Consider the following 27,395-nt stretch of genomic DNA (forward strand, 5'->3'; position numbering starts at 1 on the left):
ATTGAAAGAGAGACATAGTCAAAGTTATTTCTTGTGAGAGGTTAGTTTTAGCTGTTTTTTGCCATAACATCATTCTGGCAAGTGGACACACTCAGTTTAAATCAATGTCTACAGTATTGATTTGTGTTTATGCATTGGCTTTGCAAAATAAGCAGCTGCACAGACACAGAGATGCCAAGAGTATCTGTAATTTATTGCCAAGCTGATAACGAAAAACAAAATATACAGTATGTGTAATAATATCAATTTTGTTGCACTATTGGTAAGGTATCAAATACAGACTGAATTCACTCCCGAGTGCTGTCTGACTGACGGCTGCTCTTTAACCCTCGAACAGTTAAAGGTATTTGTAGGTCAAAATACCTTTATATATAAAATATATATATTAAATTGAAGCATTTGGCAGATGCTTCTATACAAAGCGACTTACAGTGAATTACAAGCTATACATTTTTATTTTATCAGTACTATTTATATTAATATAAACACAGGTGGTTTGTACGCGTGAATGTTAACAGCCTGGACAAAAACAATTGACCGAATTAGTCCATTAGGCCTTGTAGTGGCATACTTGCATATTAAATTAATTTTAATCAAACATACAAAAGAGAAAATAAGCAATTAATCACACAGGATTCAACAATGACAAATTGCTTGTTTTGTAAATTGTCTGCTAAATGAATCAATGTAAAGTAAACAACAATATTGACAAAAAAAGAGAAAACCAGTCACTGCTTAATTTAATTGTTTTGACTGCTGCTGTATTTAATAAATGGTGTGGTATTTAATAATAAATTATGTTTACTTTAATACTTTATTGAAAAAACCTTCAAGGTCGGTTTACTCAATTTGTAACATGTGTTCTATTGATTCTAATTTGTTTCAACAGTTTTGTCCTGAAAGTCGCCTACTATTGTTTTAATGTATTTTAATGTGTGATATTTATATGTTTTTATACAGGAGTATGTTAAGCATATTGTAGTTTTATATTAATTTGTGTTGGTATTGACAAATACCACTTGGGTATTGCGAGAGCGACAGCCCTTGTGTTGTGGCGTAAGCCAAAGTTACATTATAAGCGTTGACAAGAGACCTAAACACTGACTTGCTAACTACAGTAACTATTCCTCACGTCCAATTTCCATATCTTTCTCCAGTGTAGGGCCACAAGGAGATATGGAGCATACCCAGTCTTTGGCCGAGGTGGGTAAACACCATGAATAGGTGGATGGTCCATCACAGAGCTTGATAATAAAAGTCCTAGCAAGTCCATGCTAACACACATACACAATTAAACGTGTGCACTCGAGAACAATAACAAACTTCATTCTGCTGGAAGCATTCAAACGCAACACTGTAATTATCACTTAAAGGAGAGACATCCAAAAAACAAAAATATCCAGATCCTTTGACAAAACGCGTTTTGATGTGATAATATATGCACATACCACCGGGGATGTAACTTTTAACACTACACTCTCAGCATGCCTCTTTCAATATGCTCAAAGTTCCGTACATAATGCCTAATACAACCTACGAAAAAAGCATAGGTGTACTACAGCTAGTTCATGAATTAATGCATCATATTCACGACGCATGCATCGTTCTTTTGAAAGTCACTTCAGCAGCCCAGCGGCACATCGAAAGGGTGATTGTCAGAAACAAACAGATCACAGACGTGCGGGCATCCGAGTGTTTGTTGTCGGTCACATCTGTGAAAGGAGCCGCCCATCACGTTAGCAAACAACAGAAAACCACTGCAGCGAAAAAGGGAAAACATTTAAATAAATAAAATGAATATTGTTGGTTGCCGCAGGCTTGGTTGCACAGTTAAAGATTAATGCTATTCTTTTGCAAATATCGCTCACAGGGACGACACAAGTCACTTTCTCAGCAGCAAAGCATTCATAAAAGAAAATGCCAGGGGAGACCCTAAGGCAAAGCCTCTGGGGGTGATGTGGACAACCCTGGATGAAAAACCAGCCGTCTATCAGAGGAAAGTTGTGTGTGTATTAGTGGCAGGTTTAGTTTTGGTACAGGTGTCTATGTGTACTTTGCTCACCTGAGTAGGCCCAGTATGACTCTTCGGCTGCTCTGCGGTGCCTATCACCGATTGGCCGGTCATGATGGTTTGCCTTCACCCCCTCAACCAATGCTGAAACAGAAAAAGATAAAAAGGAGTTTAGAATAAAGATCCTCCAAAACATTAGGCTGTGTTTGTGATAGTGTTGACAAGTTTGACCTGACCCACAACCTGATCTTACTTTCCCTCTAACTCTCTCAATACAAAGTGACTAAAACAAAAAACGAATGAATTGCTTATTACTTGATGCTGACAGACAGACAGTTAAATAAATATCACGCATGTTCTGTATAGCATTTCTGTCACGCCACTCGCTATTTACTAACATTGAAAATTTCATATTATTCACCACAAGATAGATCACAGATATACAAACACAGACAGATGGGTCAAACTACTTCTCACAAACCCAAACACATCCAAATAAGATACATACACACAAAAAGATACGCACCAGCCTGCCATCTCCTGCTAAACCAAGTCATTAAGTCCTGTATAAACCAATCTGGCTCAAAAAAACCTCCTCCATTAGAGAGAAAAACAGCCCCCCACACAGCGGTATTTACAGCCTGTCTGCTCTGGGATCAGTTTCCCCCTTCCTCATTAAACATGTATGAGGGGCTAAATAAATAAACAAGGCCTGATTGGCCGGTGAGCGGAGGGCTAAGGCGCTAAGTGCTGAGGCAAAGAGGCTGCGGACAGGGCGCTGGCAGCCGAGACAGTGCTCTGTCAGAGAAAACAGCTGTCTCCTACCACTAGGCCTTACTAATCTAGACTCAACCCAACAGGAGATCTAGAACCCATCGACTACTTGCAAGGGGCTCTGGGGCTTATATAAAATTACATTACTGCAGGACTGATTGGTAGAGAACGGAGGGCTAAGGCTCCGAGTGCCGAGGCAAAGAGGCTGTGGACAGGGCGCTGGCAGCCGAGACGGTGCTCTGTCAGGGAAACCAGCTGCGTCCCACCACTAGGCTTAACTAATTTAGACTCAACCCAACAGGAGATCTAGAACCATTTGAGTACTTGCTTGAGGCTTTAGGGCTTAAATAAAATTACATTATTGCAGGACTGATTGGCCAGTGAGCGGAGGACTAAAGCTGCAAGTGCTGAGGCAAAAAGGCTTCGGACATGGTGCTGGCAGCCAAGAAGGTGCACTGTCAGAGACACCTGTTGCGTCCCACTGCTAGGCCAAACTAATCTAGACTCAACCCAACAGGAGATCTAGAAACTTTTGACTACTTGCTTAAGGTCCTAGGGCTCTTACTACCTATAAAATTACATAAACCACAGAAACAAGGCCTGTAATTGGCCAGTAAGTGGAGGTTTAAAGCTCCAGACAAGCTTCGGACAGGGTGCTGGCAGCTGAGAAGTTGCTCTGTCACAGACACCAGCTGGGTCCCACCACTACAGATCCCAACAGCAGATCTAGAACCCTTCGACTACTTACTCAAGGCTCTAGGGCTCTTATTAGCTATGAAATTAAAATACAGCAGGATTAAAGAGCTTAGATTAGCTTAGAAACCTAAAACCTCAAGCTTATAGACATTGCCAGAGATCCAGCCTCGTTGAAGGAGAATTTGTTCTGACTCGCAACAAGGGCTGGAGGGATACTGGAGAATGGCACACATCCATGCACCCAGTGGCCTCCATGTGAGTTTATCAGAGGCGATCTCGGCTCAAGGCTGTAGGATGTCTGGGATGCACTAGAAGGTGAAGGGACGGAGCGAGATCAGCCTCGCAGCTGGCATCCACGTCTAAACTTGCAAACGTAGTGTGGCAGGACTTGGGGGTGACTGCCATTGCAGATCTAGACAGATTCCCCGGAAGCAAACAGACTGCAAAGTTGGGACAGTTAACAAGAAATTGGCCACGTTGTCACGTAAGCCTGCCGATGTGCTGACCACACTACGGTAACAAGGACACTCTGCCTAAAAGCCATCACTCAAAGCATAATGCAATTTACAAGGCCTCTCTCTCTCTCTCTCACAGAGCAGGCCGGGTAAGTACATTCTGATATGAACAATGGGTGACTTTTTGTTTCAATGACAAACTGCCTTCTGCTCCTCGCAGCTCTAATTCTTGAGGATAGCAGCTCGGGCATGCTGGTGAATGCCAATGAGAGGGTATGCTATGGCTTCTCTATGAATTACATTATTGATTGCCGATACTCTTTGAACAGAAAATGTAATTATGCAATGCGGCATGCCGGGCTCCGTCGCCATCCTCCCGATATGTCACTCATGCTCTCTTTCTGTTTCCCTCAATCACTCTCTCCCTCGCTGTCTCTCCGCCCATCCATCACTGAAGCTCCTCGTCTCTCTCTCTGAACACTCACTTCCTGGGAGTAACTCTATCTTTGAGGGATTCTGGCTGCTCTTTTTGTGACTCTGAAGTAACTGTACTTCAACAGCTGAGGCAACCTCACCACAATCTCCAACAACTCCAACAGTTGTCTATAATGGCAAAGATGCTTTGAACAAACAGAATCATTGGACAATGGTGACAGCATCCTGGCCTGCAGGGCCAGTATGGGGTAAGTAGTCAGAGTGCACCCAATAGGCTTAAAAGGGAACATGTCCAAGGAAGTGCACACACAGATAAGTACAACAGAGCTAGTCACACACATTCTGATTGCTTCTTTTTTGTGGTATATGGGGCAAGCTAAAAACAAAAAATGAGTTTGACCTCTGCCCCCGTGTTAGTTACTGAGGCAACTTCATTTCTTGCCCTCCTTTAGGAAAGGGAAGGGGTGGGGGAGAGATTGAGAGTTACCCAGTACAACCATCCACCACTGGAGCAACAACTCAAAGCCAGATTACAAATAAACACTTCACACCAACCACAGATGTCAGACGCACACATACACAACCCACTGTCCTCCAGACCCTGTCAAAATCAATCAGCATCAATTCACTCCAATATGCAGAAAGAGCTTTTGTACACACACACACATACACACAGACCAGCATGCACAAGCCCAACATCAAACACGCCGAAAGAATGTCATATTGTTAAAAAAACAAGCAGCACTGGCTTAAAGCACAATCTTTCAAAATCTGAATTCATCTGCGAGCCGATGCCAGCGTACGCTTGCCTTCTGTGATCAAATCTTCGGCGCCAGGGGTTCTATCTCGTCCGGCTCTTCTAAATGAATTCTGACGTAATTGATTTACATCCCTCTATTAAAGCCGCAGAGCTTTATGAGGAAGATATCGGGAGTTGACGTTTCTGTCAAGCCGTCTCCGTAGAAACGGAGACAGAACAGGGAGAGTTATGAGAGCTTCGGTTCAAGACGTAAATTCCCGAACCCTCAACGAGACAAATCTCAGAGGAGCCATATGATGTCGCATCAAATGCTGTTCTGAGATCACTTTTGTAAAAGATCGACGATTATCATATGTCAAAACACAAAGTAGATCTTAACATTGTTTGATGTTTCGCAACATATGCACAAACCGAGTTGAGTGGTTGACATATTTAAATCTGATACCAGCAAGAAATAAGCTATATACTTATATAATATACTATTCGTAAAGCTATATACAGTGTACTGTGTTGTAGATGGAAATTTAGGAAGGACAAAAAGTCTGTAACCTACCAAAAAGTTATAATGTAGTAAAAATGCATAATTGCATAACTTCATACTAACTTTTAACTGAAATAAATGAAAAGTCAAATCTGAAGGACCCTCGAAATGCTAAAAAAAAATTGGCACCTACTCTTAGTACCTGAAAAAAAACAAATAAAAACACAGCCCAACTATACTTCACTAGCAAAGTTTTTACGAGGAAAGAATTCGAAATGTTTTGGCAATGTAAACTTGCACTTACATACAGCTCAACTTTGTGTTACCTCCATACAGTACAAAATGTACAGTAATACGAAAATATGGAAAAAACAATGTGCAGAGCCTTATAAAAAAACTGCTTTGGTAGAACACTGGTACGTGTAGGGTAACAGTGGTAGTGATACTAAATGAATCCCATGGTACTAAAATTCATGTACTATGATATTGATATGGTACTCCAAAAAAATCATGTAATACAATCATAGTAAAACCATATAAGTGGACCATTAGAAAAAGTATTAAGACGGTCTCAGATACAGCGATGGTATCATATGGTAATATTGAATTGTACTGTAGTACTTTATGTACCATGGTATGTATGTACTGTAGATATTAAATATGCTTCACTCTAAATCATGGGTTATTTTGGTCAAAAAGAAAAAAACCAACCCAAAGGGTTGTAAATTTATCCTATGCGGTGTTGTTTCTAAGATGTTTTAATTATTGTGTCAAAAATAAACTTTTCTGGGTTAATTAAACCTAACGCTGGTAATTTAATACAAGTGCACACATATTCCTATTATCCGCATTCTGTTTAGTTCCACTATTGTACGCATTACAGTAACGTTACAGATGATAATGATTTTGTTCGGTTATTAATATGAATATGGCTTAAGGGTAAATTCAGCACATGTGTCACATGTTTCTGTTTGATAACGTCACACTTGCTTCAGCTTCATTAAAATGCATATCAGATCTTCACTTTCATGCACTTAACCTTGATTTCGCTTTTGTCTTTTTCGAAGGGGTCAGCGTGTGTATGCGTGTCCTAATGGACTTATTAATATTCTCCTCAGCTCCCTCTACTTGAAGGACGTTCACCCTGTGGGCGCATGCAGGACATATCCATACTAACGTACCATGCGATGATACACATGCCTTCACACACACATGGAGCAACATCTGCCACAGAAATCTGTCCGGAAATGTGAGAGGGCAGCGAAAAAGCAAAAAGGCGCAAGACACAGGAAGACGTGAAGACTGAGGGGGAAGTTGTGAATATATAATAAACTGTACGAAGTAGAAACGCACAGCTTTAACTCTTGTCTTTACCATTATACAATACAGCAGGGGTAGGCAACGTCGGTCCTGGAGTGCCAATGTCCTGCCAAGTTTAGTTCCAGCTCTAATCAACCACACCTGAAATAGCTAATCAAGGTCTAAAAAGTCACCTGAAAACTACAGGTAGGCAAGATTTTATCAGGGTTGGAGCTGAAATCTGCAGGACATCGGCACTCAAGGACCACCGTTGCCTACCCATGCAATACAGCATTACGGGAGCCAAAAAGGGTAAAAAAATCAGCATACCTAACTTCCACTCTAAAAATGGTGCTAAATAGTACTAAAGGGTTGTAATCATAGGGGAACCATTTTAAGAGCTATATAGCACCACTGTAGAACCATAAGTGGTGCTAAAGCATGACTATAGCACCACTTATGGTTACATAGCACAATATGGTTCTATAAAGATGTTCCACATTGGTTCTGTTTAAAATGGTTCCCCTATGATTACGAGCCAGTGAACCACTTTTAGTGCTATTTAGCACCCTTTTTCTAAGAGTACAATAAAATGTAAATGTTATACAGAATAATAGCTTAATTTATGGACCAAAGTATATGCATGGTCCACAGTATTATCATTTATATTCATGAACAAAAAGAATAATGTAGTATCATCGCTTTTCTTTGTTATGCCACTTTAGCTATGCCAATTTATAATGTCTTAAAAATCAGAACTAGCCAATAAATAAGTCACAAAGTCAATGCAAAACCTCTCTAGTGTATTGGTAAGGTGCAGTATGGATTTAAAACTCTACAATATTAATCCACCTCATGTTACTTAAGTCAAATATTTGGCTCCATTTTGAATCAAATGAAACTGTGAAAAATTGATAATGTACAACCCTCTGGCACCAAGATATCAAACTATTAGCAAAATTACTTTTAAAAGCAGACAATGTACATTTTGTGTGGGATCTGCATAATTTTTGAGACAACATCAGCTCTGCTTCATATAATTTACCCTAACCAGGCCATGCAAGTAGTACGGGCTGCTGTAAAAGTGTCAGCGTTTTTACTGATATGAGACTTGAATAAAGACATTTTAAATCAAAATCGTTCGAAGTTAAGTCACAACCTCGAACTACGAATTTAAAAAAATGGAATCGCCAATGCTGCCACATCCCCGTGTCATGTCCGGTTGAATGCCAAGCGGGCAAAAAAACACGTGTTGAGTGATGCGAGTCAACCTCCTAACTAAGCTAGCTAAAGCCAGTTAAAAGATAGCATGGCAAATGCAGGAGACACCACACAAGCTGCTCTTTACATGGGAAAACAGCATTTAAACATGACTTATAGTCTCACAATCTCGTCTGACGGTAATAAAATTCGTTTTTAAAGTGAAAAGTACTGACAGGAGTGTTCATCCGACAGGAAGTTTTGTTTTATCAGGTATGTGCGTGTATTTCCACTGGCAGCATGTCTAACATGACATGGCATCTCCGGGCTCAAGGTCAGATATTATATTTCATAAAAGTCTAGTCTAAAAATGGCATAGCATGTAAAAAATTAAGAATCAAATCAAATTGTGACCTTAGAATTGAAAACGAAATCAAATCACGGATTTGGAGAATCATCACACCCCTACTCATTACATTTACTTGAGTAATTTTTTTGGGTAACTAGTACTTTTAGAGTATATTTAAGAAATACTTTTACTTTTGCCACAAACCACAAGCCTGGAAAACAGTGGTATGGTGTTCCTGATTCTCGACGTGTGAATGTTTTTCACAGCTAAAAGGGAATTTGGGAACTTGCAACACGTCACTGTTTTCACGTCACGTAGTATCAGCTCAGGCCACTCGGAACCCCAATGGAGGTGCTAAAAAAGTATCCTGTACTACGTACTGTACCCAGTGGAAAGCCCCCAAAAGTAAGCTGTCCCAAACCGTGGGATAAGTTACTATGCAATGGAAAAGCACTATTAGAGTATATTTAAGGATGGGTACTTTTACTCTCATTCTCAAGTGCATTTCTAGTGAAAAAAAGAAGAGTTTCATAATGCGATGCATGCTGTGTGCACCAAAACGAACTGACATCTCAGCATACAGGAATTCAAGCTCAAACCTGAAACAACACGTAGCGCTAAGTGTAACAGTAATGTCTATTTGAACACTATTAATGGTCATTTGATAACTATGGGCACTTTTACCTTATTGTAGTACTATTTCACAAATTATCCGAGTGTTTTTTGTCATATGCGTTCTTGTGCAAGCAGTGACAAACCCTGTAAACCTTAATACAAACAACAAACATTCACATCTGCACATTTCCATATCCTTTCCATACAAAACTAAACAAACTAAAACTGAATAGAATAAAGTGACGTCTTGCATTTGTACACAAATCCTGTCACCTCACTATATTTAGAATATACATACAAATAAAAACGGTATTGTATTTTACTTAAATCCTTCCTAAAGAATGTACATACTTATAAAACAATAAAGTATGTTTTTACAGGAACATTTATTATATATGATGATAAATGTAGAGTTGATTTGCAAAAACAGATATTTTCAATATGAAATTCTAAAATTAGCATTTTTATCAAGCTCTCTTATGTTCAGTAATTGCACTTTAATGGCAATGAAAATATAAAAACATTATAACAAACAGACACACAATCTTTTTTGTTTAATGTTAGCTTGTTTAAAGGCAGATGCTGACAGGTTTGTGTTGTGAACGTGAAAATAAAGACACAGTTAACTGTCAGATAAACATCTGTGTGTGTTTGAGATTTTTCTCAAATGACACATTATGTGACGTTAATGTACCCATTGCAGGACTTAGATAGGCTGCTATACTCTAAACTCAGGTTTTACGCATATAAGCAGAACAAAAAAGCCCTCCAAGTAGTCTGAAATTCAGTGTTTTTTACAATGCTTCTCTATCAGGTCAGCAGTTACATAATTACACTTGAGTAGTTTTTTTCATCTAATACTTTTTTACTATAAAATTTTTGTATAAGTAGCCAACTTGTACTTTTACTTGAATACAGATTGTGGGTACTCCACCCACCTCTGCCCAGAATTCTTAGTAGTGGTAATCTCAGTTTAAGAGTCTCAAGGGCCATGTCTCAGTTTCAAGCTTGAAATGTTTTTTTTTTTGTTCGTTTTTGTTGTTCATTTAAATCAGTGGTTCTCAACGTTATTCCTGAAGGCCCACTGCTCTGCACATTTTGTATGTCTCCATTATTCAACACACCTGATTCAAATCATCAGCTCATTAGTAGAGATCCCTATAGAGGGTATGCACGTGACGTCACCTTCGGCGAAAGTGACTGCGGTTAGCCCACTGAGTGGCAAAAAGTCTGAGCGACAGCATTAGCATAGCATGAAAAATGCATCTAAAATGGGAAAAGCAGTTGTGTGATCAACTGTGCTAACAGATTCAACAAAAATTCAACACTCAAAGAAGAAGTGAATCAGTAGCAGTAGCCATATATCAGGTATGTAAAATTTTGGGATAAAAAATCCTATAGAAATACACCAATGAATACTCTTATTCTGTGTAATTGCAAAGTTTTATCATTAAAAAAACATCCATTATGATAAACCTTGTGTTGTACAAAGGTGGGATGGTTTAATAGTGTCAGGAAAAGCAATGTCTGGCCATATGCCAATGTCCACAGACTACTGGTTGTTTGGCAAGTTGTTAGGGTCATTGTTAAGGCCAACTAAATTCGATTTAAGCTTAAAATAGTCAGTTTTATCAGTGTTTTTGCAGCAGCCACTATGAAAACCAGCCATTTTGTTGAATGTTTTGCCACTCAACAGGGCAAGCTCTGGCGTGGTCACATGGAAAAGTGATGTTGTTGCATACCCTCTATAAACTCACTGTCAGATGAGAGAGACAAAATGTGCCGTCTCTAGGAACGGAGTTGAGAACCACTTGTTTAAACGACATTGGCATTTTTGTGGCCTGAAGGTTTCACAAAGTTTTCAACGTTACTTGTGTCGTTAAAGCAACACTATGTAGTTTTTTTACCTTTAAATAATGTCTCTAAAATTATTTCAGTGATAGAACAACTTTTAACTGGACAAATTGTACTGTTGTTGCAACCTGAGCAGCCTCCTAGCTACTACAAGCACACTCTGAAAGTGGTGGTGGAGGGTAGGAAACACAGCCCCGCCCCTCCCCCTGCCAGCAGAAGAGTGTCTAATACCAGGCACTGTTGCGCTTTCCAACCACATGGGGGAGCTGTTAGTAATTTTTACATGGAAACTACATAGTGTTGCTTTACATAAAAAACACGGATTTGTGAAAATTGTAACATCATGCGTATCACGTTCAAACACTATGTGACATCGCCAACTACTGTATCGGCATGCATAAAAAAGCGTTTCATTTTTGAGGATCTACTTGAACAGGGATCATTTTAGAAATGTTTTCGTCTGTACGCAAAAAGAAACAAATATTTTAGGTCTTTATGGTTCAAAAAATCCCTTCCTTAAAGTTTTCAAAAAATGTCTGTAGAGTAGGGCTGTACAGTTAATTGAAAATCTAGTCAGGATTACAATTATGGGTAAAAATTACAGCTGTGCTTATTTCTGTGCATTTTACTATTATGTTTTGGGCACCAAATGCAGTTCTGAATTAAGATATTTTTTAAATTTAAAGTGACATTTAAGCCATTCGTTATGGATTTTTTTTACTAATGACATAACTCCCATACTTCTTTGTGATTTACATTATATTATTTAGTTTTGAATGTTTAAAATTTAATTTAAAATGTACCTTGCAGCAAAACTTTAAATGTAAAGTCTATTAACCATCAATAATAATCGCAATTACAATATCAAGGTGAATAGTAGTCAATTATGATTTTTGTCATAGTCAAGCAGCCCTACTATAGAGGACAAGATAATTTGTCCAGCCTCCCCAGACAATTTGGTACTCAAAATGGACTATGCAGACTGAGTACTGGTTCCAGCATCAGCACCATACCATTGGAAAATAAGTATAAATGTGTTTCTTTCTCTAATGTGACAGATTGTTCAAAAAACAAGAACAAAGTTAAATGAAGAACAAGTCTTTTTCTCTCCTAAAGAGTCTTGAAGGTCAACACATATGAGTAGAAATGACTTTAACAGATGCCGCTAAGAAAGGCCAAAAGCCGACAGCGGACAACTGCTTCAAGCCCTCAAACAGCTGTGAGTGGACCGAGTTTGAGCCAAGCATGCATAAACTCCTGACACACACATACAATTCAATGTCGACGTTTGCGCCAATCTTTGCAAGCCATTGCCCTGCTTCCCTCATAAAAAATAACCATGCTTTTTTGTAGTAACCATGTTTTTGGTATATTGATCACTATTGGCAAAACCATTGTTAACTACAGCTGTTTGGCCTCTGGGTCCCATGGCTGAGCAGCTATCATAATGGCTTCAAGGACAAGACATAAGGTCTCTTGTTTATGTAGCGTTGAGTCTGAAGGAGAGAAGGGGAGAGATCGAGGGAAACATACTGTTATTAAATCGGAAAGCGCCTAAGCAGCTGACAGGCAGTGTGTGACTCTCTCTCTCTCTGTGTGTCTGTGTGTGTGTGTGTGTGTGTGTCAAATAGGAAATGAGAGGATGAGAAGGAGGGAAAGACGGAGAGCCGGAGAAAGAAAAATGGTGCTGGCAGCGCCAGGCGACACTGTTAGACATAATAACATAATTTGAAGTAATGATGGTTGCCCTTTAAGATAGTCCACAGGGAGAGAGAGAGAGATATGAACTGGTCTCTGAAGCAGCGTCCAGCTATGATGATGGCAAAGGCCATTTATAATGAAAGCCAACAGAGAACGGTCGCTCCCTCACCAATTAGGCTGAAAACAAACCCAACGCATGTACGCAAATAAAGATATGACTGATTGAACAATGCGTTGCGAGTGTACAGTCCTGTAGACAAATAAAGCATCTCCCTGCATTAATATGCCAGTAGCCAGAATGTTCTTGTGAAAGTATGATACCTGCTTGATACCTGCCATCTTTTTTGGTTGTGTTCTAATAAAGAGACTAAGGGCGCGCTCACATCATCCTTAACCCAACCCAATTCAACCAGAGTACAATTGTCCGCCCTCCCACTAAACTTTCCATACCAGAGTAAACTTGCATCATTAAAAGATGTTTTGAAGAAAACTGAAAGATATGCACGGTGGAGTTCATCATAATTATGAGTTTACGGCTTATTAGGTGTGTTTGAAATCATGTGCGCCGTGAAGATTGTTTGGCGTAGGAGCATTCTGCTTTCTAGTCACTCTCTATATGTGTTCGTTTAGGATGTGGTGACACCCGGCTGTATGTATTTGTGCTGCGCATATCAGAGTTTTGCATTTGCATCCTCCCCCGAATCAAGTGAACCGTACCCCAACCACCACTGCAAAGCGTACCTGGGTACGCATAAGTGTACCGCACACAGGAACAGTACAAAGCAATCACGCTAGCCAAAAAAAACATGCTTTAGGGTCAAACGTACATGAATTATTGGGGTATAGTCTCACAATCTCATCTGATGGTGATAAAAGCGCGTTTTTAACGTGCAAAGTACTGACAGGAATGTTCATTTGACAGGAAGTTTCGTTTTATCAGGTATGTGCTTGTACCATATTTTTCCACAGGCAGCACACGACTAACATGGCAGGACATCTCAGGGATCAAAGTCAGATATTATATTTTATAAAAGTCTAGTCTAAAAATGGCATAGCATTTTTGTGCTTTAAATTTTTTTGAAAAATTAAGAATCGATTCAAATCGTGAACTTAGAATCGAAAATGTAATCGAATCAAGGATTTGGAAAATCGTAACAACCTCTATTCATTATATTATTGCAAAAACAACACATTTAATGGTGGCATGGTGGTCTAGGACTTTTTTGCACGATTTTGTACATCTGGGATGACATGTAACAAACTTAACGACAACAATCAAACTTAACAAAAGTCGCATCAGGTGACGAAAGAATATTACTAGCATAAAAACAGAGAGAGAAATCAAAAATTAGACAGAAATTCATACAATTTCATTGAGTAAAAACTAGTGATGCTCCGATCAATGCCGATCTCCACTAATAATACGTGGCCGATCACTATTCTGAATCGGACAGCCGATCTTATTACAGCTATTTTATGTACTACGGTTTTTGATCAGTAAGTCCTTCTCGATCTAAAATCACTGTTAGTTTGAGTCGTTTATAACATGCATTTGAAAAAGCAACACTCGTCAAACATAATTATTAAACATATTCTTTAGTATCATGAAAATACCTGAAAAGGTTTGAAGAACAGCAATATAAATATATCCTTCAGCCATTTCCTGGAGCTGCGTGTCATCACAGCTGCATGTGTATTGTTCTTCGTCTACAGCGCATTTTGAGTTTCTGCACGAGAGCGCCCTCTGGCTTTTGGATGTAGCAGCATTTTACCGTAATTCATTGAGAAACATAGCAAGCATTATCGGCCGATCGATCGGAGCATCCCTAGTAAAAACAAGTGAATTTTCACATTAGGGTGAAATGTCACGAGTTTAGCCAATGCACATCTAAAAAAGTTATTGTTAAAGATCAACGCATTCAACAAAACAAAAAAGAATACGCACACTTAACTCAACATAATCACTGAAGTAACATTTCGGGCACCTGCCCTTCTTTATTCAATGCGTACATTTAATCTTTGTACAGCGCGTCATGAATGTGTTAGCATTTAGCCTAGCCCCATTCATTCCTTAGGATCCAAACAGGGATAAATTTAGAAGCCACCAAACACTTCCATGTTTTCCCAATTTAAAGACTGTTACACAAGTATGGTGGCACAAAATAAAACGTGCCGATGTTTTAAGCGGATAAAATTGAGAACTTCGACCTCGGGCGCAGTAAAATTGAAGGAAGTTTGAACGAAAAGGGGAGTAGTCAGGAGTGATGATGTTACTGCGAGCCAAGGTCGAAGTGCTACAAACTAAGTGCTCTTCCGCTATAAAATATAGGTCTTATTTTTATCTGCTTAAAAAATCCCCACGTTTTATTTTGTGCCACTTACTTGTGTAACTACCCATGTAACAGTCTTTAAATCGGGAAAGCATGGAAGTGTTTGGTGGCTTCTAAATTCAACCCTGTTTGGATCCTAAGGAATGAATGGGGCTAAGCTAAATGCTAACACATTCACGACACGCTGTACAAATATTAAGTGCACGCATTGAAAAAAGATAGGTATGTATTAATTAATCTAAGTTGAGGTAAGAAAATTGTAAAATATTGAAAAAAGGTGGTGTTTTTCTTTAATAAAGGAAATTTTCATGCCGTTTCATGTATTGGTTTCTCAATTTTTCCAGTTTTTTTTTTAAACCATTGTCATTTGGGTTTGAAGTTAGATTAGGGATTTGCTTTAGAATGTAATTTAATATACAAGTTTCTCCATGTTTTTGTCTATTTTAAACCATGGTGGCTTGGAGTTGGGGTTAGAATTAGGGTTTGGGTTAGGATGTCATTTTAAAAAAGTAGTTTTAACCCCAAACCCAAGCTACTCTGGTAATTAAACCAGTGTTTCCCATACATTGATTTATTTGTGGTGGCCCACCACAGAATCAACACTGGCCCCCACAAATAGAATTTTCATGATTCCCATTTACATTTTTAGTTCACTATTTAAAACAGCTTAATTCGGCTTAAAATATAATTTGATATATAATACAGATACAGATCAAAGAGTAGAAGTGAAACATATCTCAGGTGCCAACATTAGATTTAATGCAAACACGACATGATGATGTCACATATATGCTAATTAGCGGGTGACGTCATCACCACCACAGTCTCTCAAAATCCTGTGGGAAACACTGTAAACAGAACAAATGTGAGAAACCAATACATAAAATGACACGAAAAGATGCACTGCATTAAGTAAACGTATGAATTTTTCGTATGAATTGCACATCGTTTAACACTGCGTTGAATGGGCTGAAAAGACAATTTAAACTAATAACTTGTGCCAACTAAAGAATAAAATCCAAAAACCAACATCTCCCCGCCCCCCAATGAAAACCCTCAGTTCATCCAGAAATGTCACAATAACAAAGTAAAATGGGTTGCAAACATTGTTTCATATTAATGTGTTTGCTATACATAGCCAAAACATATGAAAAAGGCTCCCCGAACCCATCTAATTGATGCATGGGGGTCAAAAAATCATGCGCGTAAGCCTTGCACGATACACAAGCTCCAAGTGAAAGCGTTTAATCATTTATGCACCTGTTTGTGATTAGCAGACCTTCGCACTCATAGCGGGGAGTTAAGAATGCTAAAGACGCCGGCGGAGCGAACTGCAAGAGTCTCGATTAGACAGCAGTCAGTCACCGTGAGGAGAGAGAGCTGCTTCCCGTAGCTCTGACTGGGAGGAGACGTTGGCGTCGCTCCAGTGGACGTGAGTTTGTGTGCGAATAGTGTGGAAAAGGGGGCGCCTTGGGGCAGGACATTCGGGCATGGAACTCAAGCCCACAGGAAACGGGAGGCCTCGAAATAGCACTTGGTTTCCCTTCAATTCTATTTGCATACAAAAGCTAGAACTGGCCATGAAGTTCAGTCCCCCGAGGTTCCGACCGAATGCCAAGAATGCTTTCGGTACCTTTCTCTCTCTCTCCCCCTCAGTTCGCCCAGACCTCCTCGGTGTCTATCAGGCACCGCATTATGCTTTCTGCTGGCTTCATTAGTCCTGCGTGCTGCACCGGAGAATTTCATTACATACGCACGCAGCCAAAGTTCAGTGCAAAACAACAGTCCATTGGCTACACGAGGCTCCTTGGTGATCCGATTACCCGGAGAATGTGAGAGAGAATGTGTGCTGGGGTATGGAAACGAAGAATTGCATTGTCATTTGTAACTAAACCAAACCTTGCATATCGCTAGAGAAAAAAAACGTGCTGGATCCCAACCAGGATGCCATGTGTTCTGTGAAACCGCAATCGTTCTTTGCCCTCCGCAATATGCTTATCTTGCATAAGATAAATCAAGATGGTACAAATCCTCATTCATGTCATTTGTCTCAGCGGGGATTGATCCATCTCATTCCATGTCTCATTTACATTTTTCTCAAACAGTTAGTCATCACCATCCTGTTCGGTTTGACAGCGATGAGTTTGACATGTCTTTTCTGTCAGAGGTGTGACGCGCTAGGGTGCAGTCATTTTATGAGTGTGAATGTTTCATACTCGGATACGGCGTAGAAACCATCATGCAAAAAAACAGCTCAGTTACAGTTTTGTGCAAAGGTGACTGTACGTAATTTGTATCTTCATCTGGTAAGCCTGTTTAGCCTCAGCTGTGACGACACAAACACCGCCACCAGCTAATGATTTTGAATTGATATGGTGACCCACGGTGCCCGTTCATGCAAAAGGGGTCACCTCGCAGGTCAAAGCTAATCTATCACTGCTTAAACACCAATACAGCCTGGGGAACTCAAAATGCCGGTGCAGAAGTTATCAGAGACGTGAATGTCAATGAAGTGCATACCCAATACAGTACACACTATTTAAAGGTGAAATGTGCAGTGATTACTAAACAGTAGTAATATTTTTCTCATTCTATGTTTGTGTGTTTTGTGTTTATTTTACTCTATAAAACAGCTTTTTATATAGATGTGATCACTGGAATGACATCAAAGCTAACAAACACGGACATCACTTCCACCATGAGTCAAATATTTCTAACTGCGCTCTGCTGGAGGAACATAAATGAGGTGTAAATAAAACTGTATTAGGTTTATGATTTCATCCCTTAAGGATAGAAAGCAAACAAATATGAGAGAAGCAAATATTGTCTTGTGGGCTGAGCTGTCATAAAGACAATTTCTCATCTAATTGTTTGCACCGTTATTTACTACCGAGTCTGTCCAAGTATGTATCAAAAGAGCTTAGATCTGATAAACATGAATGCATAAACAGGAGTGATTTATTAGCACAAACATTTAAATTGGCAGATGCTGTTATCCAGACAATCTATACATTTTATCAGCATGCGTGTTCCTGGGAAATCGAACCTGTGACCTTTACGCTGCTAATGCAATGCTCTACCACTTGTCCGTACTGTGGAAAACAAGAGGGAAGAGCGGGAGAGGGAAGAGCGGGAATGGGAAGGCAAGTCAGCCTCAAGATTTCCACAGTGTAATCTCACAACAGTTTGGATACGGCAAAGCGTTGGACGTGAAATTCGTGAATGTGGAAATTTGATTAACACCCACATGAGGTGATGAGACCCCGATTCTATAAACATACACACACATACACACAAAGAGCCACACACTGCTCAGTGCTGGCCCAATACAAACAACAAGCTCTTGCCCCCTGCCAGTGGCTAATGACAGACCCACTGCTTCATGGCAGGAAAACCATCTGGTGGCTACAAAGCTTTTAAACCAAACAAAACGCCGCCAACCAGAACGGATTGTGTGATTGACCATGTTGTTGTGTGTAAACACACACAGGTCTTTATTGGTACATGCATGTGGTGTGTGCAGTATACAAGTTAACACTAGACAAGCACCAAATGTCACTCTACTTACTGTAGTAAATGAAAGAGAAACTACACTGTAAAAAAAAATTAAAACAAAGTTAGTGTTCATGCTGCCTTAAAATTTTGAGTGGATTCAACGTAAAAATGTTAGTTGAATCAACAATTTTTTTTAGGCAACTTAAAAATTTTAAAAGCAAAAAAATATTAAAGGCAGCACAAACACTTAATTTTTAAAGTCAAAACGACAAATCATTTTTGTGGTTAAAGTGAAAATGTAAAAATAATCATCCAAAATAATCTCATGGCAATACGAACCTATTTTACTAGGTTGTTAATTCACATGAATTTGTACGATCACATTTGTACATTTTAGTACAAGGTAAAATATGTATGTTTTCCAGTGAGATCTATTGATAATCTGAAAACAGCTCTAACCTTAAGACAATTTGTGTATTTACAATTTTTTAGAAAATGTAAAAAAATACAAAAAAATACAATTATAATCAACATATGAAAAATTTAGATGCAAAAGTCGCTAACGCCTTTGCACCAAAATTCAATAATGATTCTAACAGAATGCTCTCGACACATACTATACGTTTATCAAATACTTTCGGATCAAATCCGCTTAATCCCATTGTCAGGCCATTCAGAAAAACAGATTTTTAGGCAGAATCCATAAAGAGTCTGATAAAACAAGGCTAATAACAAAAAGCTTGCCAGACGCACTTAGCAGGTTTTGCATCTGAGCACTTCCCTGCAAAAAATGACATTCTTACCTAGTATTTTTGTCTTGTTTCAAGTACAAATATAAAAAAATTACCAAAAAATGAGCAAAATCACCTAAGAAAATAAGTCTATTTTTGAGACAAAAAAAATCTAATTTAAGTGAATTTGTGCTTAAAACAAACAAAAAATCATTACATTATTCATTCTTCATGAATTAACTGTTTCCCCACTGTTTTTGGCGAGTTAACTCGTCAGTTCAAAGAAAATGCTTCACTGCAAATGACAAGTTTTTACGGCAATCCATATTTCCGCTATTATCCACCAGAAGGTGCTCTTACCCAACTTATGAAACCCGAAGGAAACCCCTCAAGGCAAACATTTCAAACTCGGTGTAAGTTTTGATCATCGCTCTGAATCAGATTTTTATCAGAAGTCTTTCAAAAAAATGCAATTATCTCAGCTTTTTGCTCAAAATTTTGTATTTTTGAAGAAACCCATATTTAAGAGGTGATAAAAGAAAATAAATTAAGGTAGGATGAAGGTTTTTTTTTTAAGCAGAGGGTCTGTTCTTTCATTTGATAAATTGTATGTTTATTTATTTAAAGGAAATAATTCTGGAAGGCATTAACTTCATAAAAAATGCTGGCACTGGCTGGCAACTTTTTTAAAAACGCTGGCGGGGAAAGAGTTTAAAAAGAAAGTTCAAGATTTTTGCTTAGCCCATTGGCAGATTTATTTGCTTATTTTAAGCACAAATTCACTTAAATTTTATATTTTTTGTCTAAAAACTAGACTTATTTTCTAAGGACATTTTGCTCATTAACAAATTCCAAGATACCTTAAGAGGTACACTGCATTATTTGACAAAAAAGTTAATCAAATACAACAACTCAAAAACAAAAAGCTAAACATTTGACATATCTTTAGAAAGCTGGAAATCTTGTGATTTGAATAATGTTAACCGTTTTAAGATATACAGTCAACACAGCAGGTACAATTTGTGTCCTTTTTAGGCAATTTTTTTAGCCTTTTTCAGGAATTTTAAGGGGTTAGGAAAATGCATCTTAATTTAAGAATTTTTAGATATTTGTACTTAAAACAAGACAAAAATACTAAGTTAGAAAGTTATTTTTTGCATGACAAACTAACATATTTAAATCTCATGCATATTACAAGTATCAAAGATTAGTGTGGTATATTGCATCCATATTGTGTGACATACAGTTAATCTAACATTGTGACAATACAGGTTTCTTTATATATATATATATATATATATATATATGTTGCTGATGACTTGCCAGTTCTTCTCTAATAATGCCGTCAAGAAAAATGTATGGCCTGTACGTTAACTTATTACATTCACTATTGGCAGTTGTAACAAAAAGATGATTTTGTACTTCAGGTGTGTGTTCATACAACTTTGCTTCAGGCTGCTTTGTGCATATGTATGCACGCAGACTCATATTCAATATGATAAATACAGAGGACATGGGGTGCGGTGCACAGGGCCTGCAGATTGCAGCCTCAGTAGATTACGCACCCACATTTATCACACACACACACACACAGAATCATGCTTATTTAGCTGTGCAAAGCTGCTTCATAATCACTCAATGTGGCACTTCTAAATATAACATTCATAACCTTTGCACTACGTGTCAAAGTTGTGGAAACGTAATGCTGTACAAATGGAAGAGGCGGGGTCAAAAAGGGGTGGGGTCCGGATGGGATGTGCAAACCATATTTGTGGATGTCCTATTAATATGATAAAAGGCAAAACCATACAAGATATAAACCATGTAGGAGCCGATTGCTCCATAAACCCAACAGTTTGACTGAACTCTCCTTTAAAATAAATTTTGAAGGGTGTTTGTGCATGAAAAGAAGATGTAACCCACCCTGATTTGTTTAAAGTCAAAACTAAAATTGCATTTGACTTGCGTGAACAGAAAATTAAGAAATGTGCCAGGCTGAACTTGATGAATCAACTTAATTCATAAGAAATTGATTGGATTGTGCCAAGCAAGTGTTATCAGAATCCAGTTGGCACACTTTTGATGGCTCTGGAGTTTTGAAATATTACAATGAGTGCTTTTATCCTAAAAAAAAAAAACGTGCACAGATGAATCATGCAGGACCAGAAACATGTATTTATAAGAAAAATAGGGTGAATTTTTACTCAAATGTATGATTCAAATCACATCAGACCATTTTTTTATGTTCTTTGTTCTGTAAAGAGCAAATAAAGCTTTTATCCATCTAAATCAGTCTCACAAAGTTTCATCTTTACTCTAATGAACACCTTGTGGATTATGACTAACGTTAAAAAATTTCGTCATCAGAAGAACGCGCGCATACTGTATGCGCACTGCACTCTATGCGCACGTAGGTTGCGCATTTTTGCTTCGCACGTGCGTAAAAAAACTTACTATACTTTTTTTTCAGTTTGAACACACTATATTAATACTTTTAAAGACATTACTTTTATACAGTGTGAACACACTACTTTTATACACAATTTATACTAGAAAATGGCGTAGAGGAGCGCATAAGTGTGCGATTTGGTACACTTTTCAGTTATTCAGTTTCAGGTATTCATCAGAATGGTCTGCAGTAGCTGAAATATACATTTTTCATACAATATTCATTTAATTTTAAAAAGTAGTACTAAAATGAACATTATCCTATAATCCCAACAATTTAATCTTCGATTGCATAAAATTATTTAGTAGAAAATGAGCAAAATCTTTAAATCCGGCTTAATCGAGAAGTGTTACCGATTTAATATCTGATGTTCCAAAGCAAAGTCTGCTAGACAAATACTAAAACTCTTGGAAATTTCATAAATCCAGCACAGACACACAAACACATGCGTAGCTGATCTTAGCGTAGCGTAGCATGACGCTAGGTGCCGTGACAGATGTTCCACGCATGCAAAATCCCCCTTTCAATTAGACTTTTGTAAGTAAAATGCCTGGTGTTAGCGACTCAAAGCAATTTCTGATAAGACGGCGATTTGCTGAAGTGAATCCAACTAATAAATGAGGAGAGCTAGTGAAACGTATTTTCAGGAGATAAAACATACCTATGAAATGTGTTTCACATTGGACTACCAAATCTAATTATACACCTATGAAACGGGGGCGGAGGCGGTAAAGCTCGAAAGCATCGCCGAAAAAGCTCGCAACCCGGCATCCTATTAAAAATACACTTAAACCACTTTGGATGGCTTGGGAAAGAAGCGTTGAAAGCAATCCTGTTCTTAGCTCGCTCGCTCTCGCCTAATGACTTTGTTATCTTATGCGGCACTTCATATTCTGCTCCGCGTGTGGAGGAGCGTATAACAACGGTGGCGTTCGGAATGACACATTCGAAATGATTAGAAAGTATAAACACGGAATCATCAATTCAGAGCAGCAAACAGGGTTTAAATGCATCCATGCATGAGAGAGAGAGAGACGGATGCTGTTGTCTCGCACAGCTCTTTGAAATTCACTCTGAAATCACAAGACGACAGCAGAGGCTTAGCAAAGCTCATTGGGAAATGCAAAAACATGTCTCTCCGTGAGACAGGGAGTGATGTATTAAATAGTGACATAGTAAATAGACACATGAAGAAATGGGTGAACGGATGACATCAAGGTTTTGTGAGGACGGAGTGAGATCACATAGAAGCAGAATGAATGAGTGATGAGTGAAGGGGGGCGTACCACACACGACTACTCATTCATCTGTTAATAATATTTTGAACACAAATAACGCCCACAGACATACTGTACACCAGAGATAAAAGAAGCAATATGTGTGGCTGTGCATCATAAAAAACAGGCACAACTGCATACACAAATAAAAGCATACGGTGATAGTGGACACTTAAAACTGCCGACTAATACAGTACAAAAAAAGTACTATACTGTAGTTCACTGATGGCCTTTAGAGAGCAATACTATGATATTGCATAATATAGTTGTTACTCATTGTTACATGACATATTTTGTGATGTTCATCTTATTCTTGTTGGCTTCAAAAATGTAAAATGCTTTGTCATTTGTAATTCGCTTTGGATAAAAGCGTCTGCTAAATGAATAAATGTAAACGTAATGAAGATGCATCATTAAAAATACTTAAAAACAAAAAACTCCTTTTTATTTAAAGACGGTATGCTGGCAGATTTGTGTGTGCGATTATACACAAAGATCCTTAAGCGTATTCTGCTGGTTCATCTTTTCCAACAAACATTTCTGAGTGTATCCATTTATATTCATTTTAAGCGCCACAGCGACGCCCTAAAATCTTTTGATTTATGTCCCCGTCTACTGTTTAAGCTTCACTAAATGACAGACAGAAGTCTCATTTCAATTTGAAGAGACTAAGGCGCACAACCATGCGTTATTTATGCTATACGCCTTTTCAGTCTGCCACCATGTTGATTCCAAACCGAGGCTGTGAGAGATGGACGTCCAGAGCGTGCGCTTTAAACCTATTGTTTTGTACCGGGATGCTGGTCATTAAGACATTAAAACACAGAAAATACATTAGTTTCCACAGGACGAAGAAAATGTAGATTGTTAAAGGATTAGCCCATTTTCTAAAAAAAAAAAATACAGATAATTTACTCAACCACCATGTCATCCAAAATGTTGGTGTCTTACTTTGTTCAGTCGAGAAGAAATTGTTTTTTTTAGGAAAACATTCCAGGATTTTTCTCATTTTAATGGACTTTAATGGACCCCAACACTTAACAGTTTTAATGCAGTTTAAAATTGCAGTTTTAAAGGACTCTAAACGATCCCAAACGAGGCATAAGAGTCTTATCTAGTGAAACGATTGTCGTTATTGACAAGAAAAATAAAATATGTGCACTTTTAAACCACAATTTCTCTTCTTCCTCCAGCGTGATCTCACGTTATTGCGTAATGCCATGGAAAGGTCACGTGTTCCATATATGAAACACACATTTGCGGACCATTTTAAACAATAAACTGACACAAAACCATTAATATCATTTAACATACTACAACATCAGAACGGTCCTCTTTCTCCACACATTGGGGCGTAGTTTCAATACGTCATCCGTGACCTCTTGACGTGATGAAGTATTACGTGAGGTTGCGATGGCTCGTCACACAGCCGGAGGAAGACGAGAAGTTGTGGTTGAAAAGTGAATTTTTTTCTTGCTAAAAATGACAATAATTTCGCTAGATATGCCTCGTTTGAGATCATTTAAAGTCCTTTGAAACTGCAATTTTAAACTGCATTAAAACTGTTAAGTGTTGGGGTCCATTAAAGTCCATTAAAATGAGAAAAGTCCTGGAATGTTTTCCTCAAAAAACATAATTTCTTCTCGACTAAACAAAGAAAGACATCAATATTTTGGATGATATGGGGGTGAGTAAATTATCTGGATTTTTTTAAGAAAATGGACAAATCCTTTAAGTTAGAAGGGACATATGACCTAATTTGAAATGACGATAGCGCATTGTGTAAATATCTATATACATAATAACCATAAAATGGATATTAACCTGTTGGTTAATCGCTAATTGTGGCACATTGAGATTTCGCTGTTATGTTTTATTGCCATTTATTGTTTGTGATCATCTTTGAAATTGTAGCACTTTGAGATTTCGCTGAAATGTAAATAGTTCATTGTACAAGTATTGTTACTGTGCGTTCACACCAGACGCGAATGAAGCGAATAAATAACATTATTTGTGCGTAGTTGGACGCTTGAACATTTTAAAACCGTGAAGCAAGATCCTTTTATACCCGTTTTTATAAAAGTAGGTTTTTTACAACTTACCAGATTGTCCGACCTCCTCACTCACTTTCTGCCCAGCAAGATCCTTTTATACCTGCTTTTATAAAAGTAAGTTTTTGACAACTTACCATTTTTTACAACTTACCCGATTGTCCGACCTCCTCACTCACTTTCTTCCAAGCAATATCTTTTTTATTCCCGTTTCTATAAAATTACGAAATGTGTTGTACAGCTCCGGGTGTCCACATACAGCGCACCGCTCGATACATCGTAATCATGTCGCTACTAGAGCAAGCTCCTGATTGGTTAATACGGCGTGGATATCCTCCAAAGTTATGATTTTTTAACTTGCGCAATTCGCACGTTTTTACACCCGAAATGCTCAATTCGCACTGCATTATTCACGCAAATAACGTAATTTACACCGCAGAACGTCTATCGCGTCTTTGCATTGACTTAACATGTAAATTACTTACGCTTAACACTTCATTCACATCTGGTATGAACACACCATGAGAGGTTAAATCCGATATGATCCCCCAAAATTTTGTACAAATGTTATTTATTTCGAAATGAATCCTGCTTTTGTTGATTCCGATAAACTAGTTTTTAACGAATTCATGCCTTGCGTTTTTTTGTAATCTGTACGAATTGGAGATATGTACTTAGTTATAGGACTATATTTAATGTTTTGTATAAAATATCACGGTTTCACGGTATAGTCGGTTTTATCGGACACACGTGCATTGGTGTGGTTACTGTCCTTCCTCTTTTCGGATACCCAGAATATACTACAAATTTTAACTTTATTGACGGAGGATAAAGGTAAGAAATAGTAGCTTCTTGTTCTGACATATTTTCTCAGCTGTACATGTATGAGTGAAAGTTGCAAATGCGCAGCAGCAAAGATGGGATCTGCTTTCATTTCCCCACCAAAACCGTGGATAAACAAATGTTCACGGTATGATAATAGTGCATGTTAATATCGCGGTAAACCGTCATTCCAGTATAGCGTTACAACCCTACTTGCAACATTAGAAGTTAATCATTATCTCAAAATTAGGTCTTTTTTAACAATCCATGATTTCTGAAGTTCTTTGTCTTGTGGAAATTTGTAAATTATGTATTTTTTGTGTTTTGATAGCTAGATGACCAGCACCCTGGTAGAAAACAATAGGTTGAAAGCGCACAATCTGGACATCCATCCCTAACAGCCTTGTTTTGGAATCAACATGGCGGCAGGCTGAATAAGGCGTATACACACATCCTTGAGGAAGCTACAGCAAAGATGAATTAACTGCCCATAGTGGAGTGTTAAAGTACTGTATACTTTAACTATCACCAACAGCCAAACTTATCTAAAGCATTATTAAAGTATACCTTCCCGTTTAAGATGTCGTAATGGCCAACTTCAATAAAGCAATGCTCACATTTGCTTCACAATGCACGCCAGCTCTATTTATGGACGGCACAGTTATTACTTTATAATGGGCTTGGTACAATCTGAAAGTTAAATTTAAGCTGGAATCGATCGGAAGAAGTTGAATTGGCATTGTGTAAATGATATACTTTACCCTGGCGCTTTCATTCGACAGCGTCGGACCAGCAAAAACATTTCAGAGAAATCAATAGCAGGCTAGTCATCACAGATTAAGCTCAGTAGAGTTTAATTTCTCCCTGTGGAACGAGAAAAAGCATCTCGCGTGTTTCAGTCGCCGAGGCTCAACCTCATAAACAAAATATGGATTGATCCACATCTGTGCAAGCTAATATAAAACAATAAATATCTATTAGAAAGCGAACACCAATCGGTGAAGCGATCGTTCATTTTAGAAAAACACAAGACAATGTGGTTCATGAATGTCGTTTTGAGTTAATCGTTTTTTCTATTAAAATTATTCATAATGCAATTTCAAAAGAGAAACATTCAATCTGCCACTTAGTTTGGCCTACGATTGGTTCTGCCATCAGGTATCTTAAATTTTTCTTTAACTGTTTTATATTTGCTAAAGATTAAGCTTCCTGGACGCCATGTTAGCTTCCTGGTCAAGAGAGCAGTCCAAAGCATTTATGATATAATGATTCCTAGACATATACTTACATATATTGCTAGCTACGTATATTACACCTAGTCAGGTGTATGTGCAATATTACCAGTAATGCCTGCACTACCAAGCACTGCTAATAATTGTTGGGAAGACAAAAAGGAATTGCACGGGGAGAAGGCACAGACTGTACTAGAAATTGTGACCCCGTGCGATGCCGCCATTTGATTGTTTGTCTGCTCCTTCACTGCACTCTCAGGCTTGTTAGCAAGGCTCAGCATCGCTCTAAGGTCATTTGAAGTGTTTCCCGCTCCGAGCATCGCTTTCGGGGCGCCCGCTAACTGCACCTACCAAGTCACACGGGACGGCCAATTTACG

The 27,395-nt window shown here is 38.3% G+C and overlaps 1 protein-coding gene across 3 annotated transcripts in view; it reads right to left on the bottom strand.

Annotated features, from left to right (window-relative positions):
* Nucleotides 1-27,395, bottom strand: part of ptprga (protein tyrosine phosphatase receptor type Ga) — a 327,465-nt gene that overhangs the window by 238,537 nt on the left and 61,533 nt on the right. For all 3 annotated transcript variants that reach the window (XM_073875862.1, XM_073875865.1, XM_073875863.1), the window contains exon 2: nucleotides 2,063-2,155. In XM_073875862.1, coding sequence (XP_073731963.1) covers nucleotides 2,063-2,155 — 93 coding nt within the window. The remainder of the gene's footprint in view (nucleotides 1-2,062; nucleotides 2,156-27,395) is intronic.

This window comes from Misgurnus anguillicaudatus, chromosome 14 (genome assembly GCF_027580225.2).
Source record: "Misgurnus anguillicaudatus chromosome 14, ASM2758022v2, whole genome shotgun sequence".
Lineage (NCBI taxonomy): Eukaryota > Metazoa > Chordata > Actinopteri > Cypriniformes > Cobitidae > Misgurnus > Misgurnus anguillicaudatus.